Genomic DNA, 13,002 nt, shown 5'->3' on the forward strand with positions numbered 1-13,002 from the left:
ATGGACTTGTCCAAAGCTTTCTCGTATTCAGATACAGTTTTTGTCTCCACCTCCTCCATGAATTAGTCACCCTTCCCCTGGAAAAGTATTTCCTGAGCTAACTCCCGAGTCACCTTCATCCTATGCCCTCTCATGTCAAAGCTTCCTCTCAATGGAAAACAACATGCCTCTTGTGCATTTATGTCGCATACGAGAGACCTCCATTAAAATACTGTGTACAATTCTAGAGACCACAACTTCCAGAGGGCGGCTTCTGAAAGGGTCAGTGGCCTTTGTCATAAACATAGTAACATAGTAGATGATGGCAGATAAAGACCCAAATGGTCCATCCAGTCTGCCCAACCTGATTCAATTTAAATTTTTAATTTTTTCTTCTTGGCTATTTCTGGGCAAGGAAGAGAAATTTAAAGGCCTTAATACGTATACTTTGGAAGAAAGGTGGGAAAGGCAGTAGCACAACGAGAGTGAGAGGCGCCCCTCCCTGCCCCACCTCCTCACACTCCTTCCCCACCCCCTCCTGCTGCATGCGTACCACTTCCCTTCCCCCATACCTCTGTAACAGTCCTGGCGTAAGCAGAAACCCCCAACCTGCCGTTGTGCCAGCACTGGCTCTTCCTTCGACATCACTTCCTAGGAAGGGGTCCAGGAAGTGACATCAGAGGAAGAGCCAACGTGACAGCTAGTTGGGGGTTGCTGCTTGTGCCAGGAACGTTACAGATGTATGGGAAAAGGGAAGCAGCACACGCACAAAAGACAGCGCCTGGAGCGTACTGCCCCCCCCCCCTTTTACTAAGCCAGTGGGGAGAGGGAATGCCTTCATGACATAAATGCACAGGTGGTGAGTCTTCAGCTGAAAGAAAGCTCTGGAATGAGGGGCAAAGGTTGAAGGTGAAAGGGGACAGACTCAAAAGTAATCTCTGGAAATCCTTCATGGATAGGCTGGCGAATTTGTTTCGATTTTGTTGTGTGTGCAGTTACGGAATCTTTCCTCCATCCTGTTTGACGAGCCACTATTTTGACCCTTTCATACCATATTTTACACGTGTCTTTTATTCACTTCTTGTCAAGATCGTTCACTGCCTTGGACCATTTAGTTGGTTTGTGAACAAACTTCATGCCCACTTTTTTCTTTTGGATGGCCCAATTCAAACTGAAACTCAACTCAGAAAAAAACAAATTCTTCCTAGCTAGCCCGAACGACAAGCTCAAAGACTCTTCAATTTCCTTGAATGGTCAAGTCTACCCTATTGCCAACTCCATAAAAATTCTGGGAGCTACCCTGGACCGTCACACACTGAGCTATTGATTAGAAAAGGCTTCTCGACTCTATGGAAACTAAGAACCATCAGAAAGTACTTCGATGCAACTTCATTCCGTTTATTGGTGCAAGCCTCCATACTAAGCATACTCGACTACTGCAACATCATTTATCTGGGGTCTTTCAAGAAAACTATTCAAAGACTCCGAATCATCCAAAACTCAGCAGTCCGACCGATTTTTGGCACAAAAAAATGGGACCACATGACCCCCTATTACCAAAAACTTCATTGGCTGCCCCTGGAGGCGAGAGTCCTGTTCAAATTTGCCTGTCGCACATTTCAACTTGGACTGCCCCAGCAGGCCTACACGCAGAGTCCACATGTTCACCCATCCATCAATAAAGGCCTGACGATACAGAACACTCGCTTTCCAAGCAGGCCAAATGAACAACTGGCAGAGCAACTTAATAACACATTCTTCATCCTATCTAAGATTTAGAAAACTAGTAAAAACAAACTTGTTCAACCGATTTGTAACCTAAACGCTCCCATTGCCCTATCGCTTTACTCCATCTGATTTTTACCACGATCTCTCATTCCCGCTCTGTTCTCGGCCTACATGTATTGATGACTGTCCAGTGCGCCTATTCTCGCTGATTGTTTGCAGCCTGTTCCAGCCCTCTTATCCCTGTATCCGCTTCATGTACTTTAAAACCTTTCTTTGTACCTATCTTTGCCGATTGTCCAGCTGCTCTTATTGTAAACCGCCTTGAACTACTATGGCTTTGGCGGTATATAAGAATAAAATTATTATTATTATTATTAGATTATGTCACCAGAAGAAGGGAAAAATATGATCCAAACTGTAACCATTGCATAGGAATCAGAGCATAGAACACTTCAGCAGCTCCCAGCTATCAGTACCGTGTATAACCTCAGTCCAAGTCTTTTCGGATGACCGATTTGTCAGCACTCAGGACCTGTTAATAAATTGACTTCACTAGAACACTTTGCTTTTGTCCTATCAATAGGTTTTGTTTGAGCTTTAGCTTTCTCTAAGCAAACAATGCTCTCTGAGCAGGTGGGAGCACATTGTGTACCAGTACATAAGAGTCTTTCTTAATCCGACCCATCATCGAGACCAGTGTTTTCTCTCCAACAGTGGCCAGTGCAGGTCACAAGCATACAACAGATCCCAAAAGTACATCATTTCCAGAGATACCATAAGCAGTGGCTCTCCCAAGACTAGCTGATAATTTTTAAATTGACTTTTCCTCCACTAACTTGTCCAGACCTCTCTCAAACTCCACTATGTCAATCACCTAGACCATATCCTCTGACAACAGATTCCACAGTTGAGTTGCATAAAAAATGATTTTTTTTACTTTTTCAAGTAACAACGTGCATAAAATAAACCAAGAAGTGATAAAAAGAAAAAAAAAATCTCATAGCAAGACAAAGGGGTAAACTCTCAATTACATTATATCATTCTGTAAATAAAGTCCAAAGTACGCATTGGGAGCAGCAGAGTTTAAAAACCAAGAAAAAGTGTTTTTGGTTTTGTTTTTTTTAAAGAGACACGTCATACAAGAGAAGTAAGGCGAGGCCTCCGAGCTTGTCAGAGCAGATCTAAACTCGTCTTACTATGGAAATAAGACTGGCTGGGTCATCGTCACATTCAGAATGAGAAAAGAAGAAAACCTTTGATCCCAGTCTGTAAGACCTTAGGCTGAAAAAGGAGCAGCTGCTCTCTTCTCAGTAGATTTTGGAGCATCAGGAAATATTCTTAGTTTATGATTTCAGAACTCTTCTCTGTGCCCGGAAAAAGGCAGAGGGGCACATTTACTAAAGCATGGTGAGCAGTCACCACAGGAATTGGCAGGTGAGTTTCCACACTGTGTGCTACAGAAATCGCATAGTATCTGGAAAGGGGAAGGGGAGAATGGATGGGTGATGGGGGTGTTCACTGAGGCAGTAGCTTCAAGACCAACTGACAACCAGTAACAGGGGATTCCTGGTGTCTAGTGGGGGTAGGTGAGATCCCTGGGCACTCTTCGGTTCAAGATGGCACCTCCAGGCACTAGGCCCCAACTACCAACATTTGAAGCCGTGTAAGTTGCAATTGACATCTTCCTCCACAGCTTCCTCTCTCAAGTACAGCCCAAGAGACTCTGTAAATCTTACAACATTTCCTTTAATCGGCCAAGACAGCCTTAACCAGGCCATTAAATTACATTCCACCATCAAACAATCAGTTTCAGAAGGTCAAGCTCTAGAACTGTCTCTGTTCCTGCTGGACTGCCGTTGGTGCTTCAAAAGCCAGAGCCAACCCATCCCTCACATCTGCACCAATCATTGCCCACACAGGAGCAGAGGCGCCATCCGACAGCTGATCACAATTTTCCCAGTGGTGCTGTCCAGCAGGTTCCTCCAATTCTCAGGGATCAACATGGTTTTCAAGGCCCGAGATGTTCATCCTCTTCCGGATGGATGTACGTGTCCCAGCTCCACAAATAAAGGAAATGGTTGGCTCTAGCCCTGCAGCAGGGCCCATGGGAGAGGGATAAATCACAGGCTTCCCTTTCCTCTGGGCCATATTAATGTCAAATTCAGAAAGGAAAGAGTTGGTTGTACAGGACACCCCATAGCACACATCTACCATCACACTACACCTCAGTGTTGGGGGAAAAAAATACTCTCTCTGATTTGATTTCAACCCACTGGTCATTAGTTCAGGGAGTGTACTTGTTTGAAAGATTAAACAATCATTTCCTATTTTTCCATTCTATCCCCAACTGTTTGGCCTCTCTTCATAGGGGAGGCAGTTCTATCCCCTTTATCATCGCATCATCTTTCTTTGAACCCTGTTCAAGTTACACTATATCATTCTTGAGATGGGGAGACCAGAACTGCACATATTACTCAAGATGGGGTCACACCAGGGGCCTATACAGAAGTCTAATGACATCCTAGTTTTGTTCTCCATCTCTTTTCGGATAATCCCCATCATTCCAGCTGGGTTTTTTTTAGTAGCTACAGCACATGGAATTAAAATATCAACATATTATTCACTGCGACTCCAGATCCTATTCTTGGGAGGGTGATGCGTAACTCGGGTTCCAGCATTTTGTACATGGAGTTAGAATTAGTTTCCCTATATGCATCACTGTATTGATTTATTTAAAAGGAAGCTATATATTCCATATAGTCTCAGCAGATTAAAAAAAATACATACAGGCAGTCCTTGAGTTACAGGCACTCGACTTAAGTACGACTCATACTTAAGAACGTGGATGCGGCTTCATTTGATTTCACTGAGCAGCATTTCCAGTGGCCTAGACTCCTGCAGCAGATTCAGGAATGACGCATGGCCACATTAAGAAAAGTGTGTGGTTGCGTCTGCTGCACCTTAGAGGAACACTGGAAGGGACAGTTGGGAGCAGAGGGAAGCAGCAGGAATCTTAAAATTGACAAGTTCCAACTTAAATACAAATCCAATTTAAGAACAGCTTTAGGTCTTCAACCAAAGGAAGCTTGATGCAGTTAACAATAAATTAAGAAAAATAAAATAAACTGAAATACAAGAGAGTTAGTTTTCAAAATGTTTAGTGAATAAAAAAGTTTTTAGAAGTTTACAGAAGAGTTGGAAGGAACTGGGACACCTCAAAATTAGGGGAAGTTCATTCCATAATTGGGGAAATTTAAACACCAGAGAGCTGCTAAAATTCTTAACTCCTTGAATTCCTTTCCTAGAAGGAAAAGAAAGTTTAAATCGATGGATGCCTCTCGCATAGGAAAATCTATAACAGAGGAATAAGAGGAGCAAAGATACCATGTACAATCTTAAAAACAATACATAAACATTTAAACTGAATTCTAAAATAAACCGGGAGCCAATGGCGAGAGGAGTCACATGGTTGAATTTGCTTTTTCCATAAAACATAAAAACGTAACTCATTCTTGGCCTGTAATGAAAGCATCCTATCAGGACAAATAAGACAATTGTTCCATGTGTATCTGTTCTCCGAGCAACTGTATTTCCCATATTTCTCCTTTCCTCACTCCTATCTCTGCTTGAACACCATCTTGCTGAAAGGGCAGTAAATTGAATAAAATGAAAGCATATGACTATATTTTAAAGAATAAAATAAATTATCAGCCTAATGCCCCCCACCCAGTTTATCATCAAATGCATGCTGAAATTAAAAAGGCTCTGAAAGCTCTTTTAACATTTCAAGATTCCTCCTGGCGCATTCCAAAGCGCCTAAGTGAACTGAACGAAAGGGACAGCCGATAGGTTTGATGAAGCAGATTGCAAATAATGGCAAAACAAACATGGCCAATATTGCTTATACTATTCCCTCCCCAATGGTTTTTCCATGGCTCTGTCTTCATTTCTAAGCATTGAATTGTAACTTTACCCCTCCATTCCTTGCGTATCAATTAGTTTGTAAACTTGTCTGTCCAACCTATTACTGTTAATTTTAAATAGTATGTCTAAATGTATATTTATTTTATTCTGCTGTAACTCGCTTAGTAATTTGAATAAGCGATTTATCAAATCAAAATAAAACATCATGCATTAGTTAATGAACGCATGTTATGTTGTAAAGTGCTCAGATTTGTAGATGTGTGGTATATAAGAAATGTTTAAACAGTGGCAATTTCTTGAAATCTTTAAAAACTAGCAATACAATCTTGTACTGAATTCAACTGATAGCCAGTGGAAGTGCAGATAGAATGTCAGTAAGACTGAAACCCCACCTTTTTGATGCAGCCTTCAGTCCATAACCTTACTCTCCTCTGCCCGCCAACCCAGCCAGCTGATTAACCCTTCCCCTTAACTGTATCCATGACATCCTGCCTTGTCTGTTTAGATCGTAAGCTCTTTGGAGAAGGGACCGTCTTCTTTGTGACTCTACAGCACTGCGTAGAACTACAGAAATAATTCATTATAGTAACAGTAAGCCACAGAATTCCCATGTGGTAGCGTTGGACATTTTTGTAGGTAGTCCAGGAAGCGGAACTGCTACAATACAAAGCACAGCATCACCCTGAAATTTTTAAGGGTGAAATAATCTCCTCAATTTCATACACTCTTTAGATGCCCCGTTTCCTAGTCTCACAAGATAGGAGATTGTTCAGCTAATGCTAGTTTATGAGCTGGACTCTTTTCCACATGACCATTTAATCCTACTCAGTTATCAGTCTCTTTAATTTGCTAAGGAGTCTTTCATGAGGGACTGGTTCAAATGCCTTCCACAAATCCATTTTCAATTCGTTTCCCCACTGGTCCCAGTGAAGGAAGAACTCGGATCCCACTCGGCCACTTCCCCACCCTGCACACCTAGACTCTGGGCACTGCAGCTATTTTTAACCAAAGAAGCAAAGGGCAAGTTTGCCTAAAGCCGACACATCGGCGTTCAGGAAGCTGGCCGCGCTCCAAAGAAGCTTTCCATCCCAGAGGGAGAGGGAGTCGCCCTGCAGTACGAGGCAGTCAGTGACCCGCTGTGTCTTACCTCTCCCCAGGACGGTGCCGGCCCTGATCAGGCTCCGGTTCACGAGAAAGGTGTAAGTGTCCGAACTGAAACCGGGCTCACATGGCTCTCTCGCCCCCAAGCTTCGCCCCACCTGCTCGGAGACAAAAGGCAGAAAGAGATCAGTTTGGGGAGGAGAATTGCACTAGCTGTAGCACTATATGAGAAATGCAGACAAAAGCTGTGTACATTCAGGAATATTGGAGAGAGGCGGCGTTGGTGCAGATCAGTCACCGAGAAACGAGTCAATCTAGGATCCCAGGGAGCAGTCAAGCAACCCAGAGGAGCCTACAGCCGCACTAGCTGTAGCACTACATGGCAAGCGTACATTCAGGAATATTGGCGCAGGATCAGGGTTAATCTAGGATCCCAGGGAGCAGTCAAGCAACCCAGAGAAGTCTAGAGCTGCACTAGCTGTAGCACTACATGGCAAAGAATGACACGGGGACACATTTTCCAGTCCCTGCCCCATTCCAGGAATGCCCTTCTCTAGAAAAAGCTGGGCGCGTTACCTGCAGGAGGAGGCCGAGCAGACAGAAGGCGCCGACGCTCATGGCAGAGGGCGCGCGAGGCGGCTCTTCAGTGCCAGCGATGGCAGATGCTGCTCCCGGGAGACGCGCTCGAGCTGCCTGGCCCGGCCCCGCCCCCTCGCCGACCTTTCCACCCCGCAGGTGGGCGCCCGCCCAGGTGACGCGTCGCCATTGGCTGGCCCGTCGCCCCGCCCGCTCCAGGTGCGGGGGCGGAGGACGGGCGGGAAACGTGAAGGGGAGGGAAGCAAATGGGCCGAGCAAGTCCCCCTTCCCTTAACGGAGAACTAGAGTTTCCATCAGGAGAAAGTCTTCTAGCATGCAACCCAAAGGAGGGAATCCTCTCATTCTCCACAACTCCTGCAGACTTTTCACCTTCTAACTCTACCTGAATTGTGAGCTCATAGAAACATGGCAGCCACTATCTCCTCCTCTCCCTAACATATCTCCACGCTTTCCTGAATTCAGACACACATCTCCTGAGCCTATCACCTCTTCACCTTATTCTATGCCCTCTCACTCAGTGTCTTTTATCCACCACATCTCTGAAATGCCTATTATGCTAATATCTTCTAGTGTTGCTACTATTTGGGTTCCTGTCAGGTACCTGTGACCTGAATTGGCCACCATGGAGATGGGATACTGGGCTAGATGGACCTTTGGTCTGTCCTAGTATTCTTATTTGAATCAAGTATAGGACAATGAAGCCACTGTGACATCACTGCTGAGGTTGGCTCTTAGGCATTGGTGGAATGAGGCTTTATGACATCACAATCTGAGCTCTGGGACCTGTGTTGGCCACTGCTGGGCTAGATGAACCATTAGTCTGACCCAATATGGCTATTCTTATCTTCTTATGTGAATTTAAACTTCTGGCATTTACACATGGGAACTAGAATGTACTCTTTGGATTGTTCATAATTTCCTAACTTGTCTCGGGTAAATTGGTATCAACGTTTTCCACATCTTCAAAGCCAGAGCACTCTGATGTCCTCTTTTCAGTGATTTCCTTGACCACACACTGTTCCCCATGAGCTAATTTACCATCTCCTCCCTGCTTCCTACATTAGTGGCATAGCCAGTGGGTGTTTTGAGGCAGCTTGGTCATCATGTAGCCCGGCGCCATGTCATGCAAGGATTTGAATGCTAGCATCAGGCTCTTGAAGACACGTTTGGCTACGGGCAGCCAATGAACCAACGACAGAGCCTGGGAGAAAGGGTCACAGAAATGGAGTATTTTTAGAAGTCTGATTGCTGCATTTTGTACACACTGGAGACGTCGTATGTTCTTTGCTGTGAATAGCGCATCATTGCAGTAGTCCATGCGGGAGAGGACTAAGGCATAGAGCAGCTGGGTGAAGTTGGACTCAGAAAAGTAGTTCCTTATATTCCAGAGTTGGCGCAGGGAGTAACATTAGGACAATCCTACCTTTATATCTTCCCCCTACCAATCACAAGATTGGGCTTCAATATGTAACCAAGAACTTGATCTAACTTCCTGTAAACCACATTGATCCTTGTAGAGAACTTGGCTTTATTCAGATTTGAATTGTGGGTGCTCCCTTGCACAGAATCTCCTGCCACCTGGCAGGACCCCGTCACCTTCAAGTCAGTGTGCAGCCACTAGCGGGCTGAATCTTTTTTCAGCGTTGCAACTGCTGGGACTGACCCCACTTTGGAGGACAAATAGTGGCTTGATAGTGATGGTGACAGTTATTCCTCTCACCTGGCAGGAATACGCTTCTCGAACTCTGTCAGCATTTGGCCCATCAAAATTTCTCTGAAGAAATATTCCTCGTGTTACCCAGAGCCCCACCGCTTGGAGTATTATGAGATTAGCTGAGTATTTCTTACATCTGAGATATTTGATTATCTGTGATGACCTTCTCGTTCCCCGTTAGGCTTTTCTTTTCAACTGCTGGGATTTCTCCTCTATGTAACAGATCCTCCCTCCCATCCCCGAGCACCAGGGCTCATTCTGGATCCCTGTATCATGGGCTTTAATTCCTGCCACTTAATCCTGCCCCTAACGATCAGCTTGGCTCCCCCCTCCCCCCCCCCCCCCCCCTCTTATCCAGTGCAAGACTTGATCTGGTAACTGAAGCATGGGATTTCCCTGTGACAGCCCTTGAAGGGCTAATTTCTCACTATATAATTTCCCCTTTCTCCCTGAATAACAGGAAGTAAATCAGCAAAACTGACCTGCCTTTTGTGCACTGAACACCTGGAAGAGTATAAGTTTAGCAACTTCCTGCCTGACCCACCCTGTAGTCAGCCAGGCTTTGCTGTTCTTAGAAACCTCAGGTGGAGACGTCCTTGTTACACCTTGGTCTGGCCGACAGCCACAACATTCGAGTCACAGCAGCAGGCCATGAAAACAATCTCCTTTGAACCATGGTGCAAGACCGTGGTAGAAAAGCCCGTTTACTCACTTAAAAAAATATCAGGATGTGAAAGTCTGCTTGAAAGTGGAGCCAGTTAAAAATCAAAATGAGGGAATGTATATTGTTTTTTCATACCCCAAGTTGCAGAGTCTCTGCCTGACCTTCTTTGTTTTCTCTGTGCACAACACAAGCCTTCCACTTCAGTGGGTTTGATTGATTGATTAACTGCCTTTATGAAGAGATATACCCAGAGGTTAGAACAGCGGTAGTGTAGCTAGGACTGAATGGGCCCAGGGGGAAGAATTATGATGAGTCTCCCAAGGTAGTGGGGCCAGTGAAAGTGTTCCCTTCAATTAAAGAACGTGGGAGGGGGGGAATTCTGTGGAAATTGAGGGGTATCTGGACAAGGGAAAGCCAGAAAGACCCGTTTCAAGATTTCGAGTTTACGCCCAGTAATGTCTACTGCGAACTATCAAGACTCAAAATAAACAAAGCCATGGGACCAGACAACCTACACCCCAGGGTGCTCAGAGAGTTGAGTGAGGTCCTGGCAGAACCATTATCCACGCTCTTCAATCTTTCCCTGGGCACGGGAAGAGTCCCATTGGACTGGAAAACAGCTAACGTTATTCCCCTCCACAAAAAGGGCTGCAGGACAGAGACGGCAAATTACAGACCAGAGAGTCTCACATCCATAGTCAGCAAACTCATGGAAACACTGATCAAACAAAAACTTGATACAATCCTGGACGAAGAAAATCTGCGCAATCCCCATCAACACGGATTTACCAAGAGCAGGTCCTGCCAATCAAATCTAATTAGCTTCTTCAACTGGGTAACAAGACAACTGGATGCCGGGGAGGCTCTAGACGTGGTGTATTTGGACTTCAGCAAAGCTTTTGATAGTGTCCCGTACCGCAGGTTATTGAATAAGCTGAAATCACTAGGATTAGGGGGGACACTAACTGCATGGGTTAAGGATTGGCTCAGCGGTAGACTTCAGAGGGTGGTGGTAAACGGTACCCCCTCCAAAACATCAGATGTGGCCAGTGGAGTGCCACAGGGCTCGGTCTTAGGCCCGATCCTATTCATAAGCAATATGACCCAAGGGCTTAGAGGAAAAATATCATTGTTCGCCGACGACACCAAACTATGCAACATAGTAGGTCAAAACACTTTGCCAGATAGTATGACGCAGGACCTACTACTATTGGAACAATGGTCATCAACTTGGCAGCTCAGCTTCAATGCTAAAAAATGTAAAGTAATGCACCTGCGTAGAAGAAACCTGTGCAGAACTTACACACTGAATGGCGAGACCTTAGCTAGGACCATGGCAGAACGTGATTTAGGAGTTATCATTAGTGATGACATGAAAACTGCCAATCAAGTGGAAAAGGCTTCCTCCAAGGCAAGGCAAATGATGGGTTGTATCCGTAGAGGTTTTGTCAGCAGGATGCCAGAAGTCATAATGCCGTTGTACAGATCCATGGTGAGACCTCATCTAGAATATTGTGTTCAATTCTGGAGACCACATTACCGGAAAGATGTGCTAAGAATTGAGTCGGTTCAGCGAATGGCCACCAGGATGGTCTCGGGGCTCAAGGATCTCCCGTATGAAGTAAGGCTGAATAAACTGCAGCTGTACTCACTCGAGGAACGAAGAGAGAGAGGAGACATGATTGAGACGTTTAAATATATCACAGGCAAGATCGAGGTGGAAGAGGATATCTTCTGTCATATAGGACCCTCGTCCACCAGAGGGCATCCACTGAAAATAAGGGGAGGGAAATTTCATAGTGATTCCAGAAAGTATTTCTTCACAGAATGGGTGGTCGATCGTTGGAACGAACTCCCACTGCAGGTGATTGAGGCCAAAAGTGTGTCAGAGTTTAAAAGTAAATGGGATTTTCACGTAGGATCTCTAAGGATGTAAAAGGGGGTGGGTCAGTTAAATCAAGGGGGTGGATTATGAGAGTGGGCAGACTTGATGGGCTATGGCCCTTTTCTGCCGTCATCTTCTATGTTTCTATGTTTCTACTGTGTGTGTGTTGGATATCAGGAATGAGGGCATGTGCACAGGGCCAGTCTTAGCACTTGCAGGGCCCTGTGCAGACCAATTCCTTGGGGCCACCTGCCCTGCCCTCTACCTAGTCCCACCCCCTGTCAACAAAATTATTTTTACAATATGTTTAAAAAAAAATTGCATTTATAAAATTGCATAACCTGAATCACAGTTACCAGATACTATAGGGTCCACCTTAGGGATTAGCTCCCAAGAAAAGGATCTGGGTATCATTGCAGACAATAGGATGAAACCTTCCGCCCAATGTGCGGCAGCAGCCATAAAAACAAACAGGATGCTGGGAATTATTAAAAAAAGGTTGGTTAACAAGACTAAGAATGTTATAATGTCCCTGTATCGCTCCATGGTGTGACCTCATTTGGTGTATTGCGTTCAATTCTGGTCTCCTTATCTCAAGAAAGATATAGTGGCACTAGAAAAGGTTCAAAGAAGAGCGACCAAGATGATAAAGGGGATGGAACTCCCCTTGTATGAGGAAAGACTCTTCAGCTTGGAAAAGAGACGGCTGAGGGGAGATAGGATTGAAGTCTACAAAATCCTGAGTGGAGTAGAACGGGTACAAGTGGATCGATTTTTCACTCAATCAAAAATTAAAAAGACTAAGGGACAGTCGATGAAGTTACAGGGAAATATACTCTTAAAATCAATAGGAGGAAATTTTTTTCTCACTCAGATAAGCTCTGGAACTCATTGCCAGAGATTGTGGTAAGAGCGGATAGCATAGCTGGTTTTAAGAAGGGTTTGGAGAATTTCCTGGATGAAAAGTCCATAATCTGTTATGGAGAGAGACATGGGGGAAGCCACCGCTTGCTCTGGGTCGGTAGCATGGAATGTTGCTACTCCTTGAGTTTTAGCCAGGTACTAGGGACCTGGATTGGCCACTGTGCGAACTGGTTACTGGGCTTGATGGACCATTGGTTCCTATGTTATGTATGATTGAACCATGCAAAGAGAGGGCCTGGGAAATATTATGTTAGCAGACGAAGAAAAGGGAATACCCACAGCTTACAGAACTGATTCATTTTGCTTCTGTGTATTTATTCCTAGGATAAGCAGCACAAAATCTTTTTTTTTCCACTTGGGACCTGGGTTGGCCACTGTTGGATATTGAGCTTGATGGACCTTCATTTGGTCCGAGGATGACAACTCTTATATTCATACATGAAACCAATTCTCTCATCTAATAGTTCTCCAATGTAAGATGAGAAA

General features: G+C 44.8%; 1 protein-coding gene across 2 annotated transcripts in view; it reads right to left on the reverse strand.

The window, feature by feature from the left end:
• Positions 1 to 7,459, reverse strand: part of CDH1 (cadherin 1) — a 119,742-nt gene extending 112,283 nt beyond the window's left edge. For both annotated transcript variants that reach the window (XM_033940147.1, XM_033940146.1), the window contains exons 1-2: positions 7,309 to 7,459; positions 6,779 to 6,890 (exon numbers count right to left, since the gene is read on the reverse strand). In XM_033940147.1, coding sequence (XP_033796038.1) covers positions 6,779 to 6,890; positions 7,309 to 7,350 — 154 coding nt within the window. In that variant the 5' untranslated portion in view covers positions 7,351 to 7,459. The remainder of the gene's footprint in view (positions 1 to 6,778; positions 6,891 to 7,308) is intronic.
• Between the last annotated feature and the right edge of the window lie 5,543 nt (positions 7,460 to 13,002).

This window comes from Geotrypetes seraphini, chromosome 4, assembly GCF_902459505.1.
Source record: "Geotrypetes seraphini chromosome 4, aGeoSer1.1, whole genome shotgun sequence".
Classification (NCBI taxonomy): domain Eukaryota; kingdom Metazoa; phylum Chordata; class Amphibia; order Gymnophiona; family Dermophiidae; genus Geotrypetes; species Geotrypetes seraphini.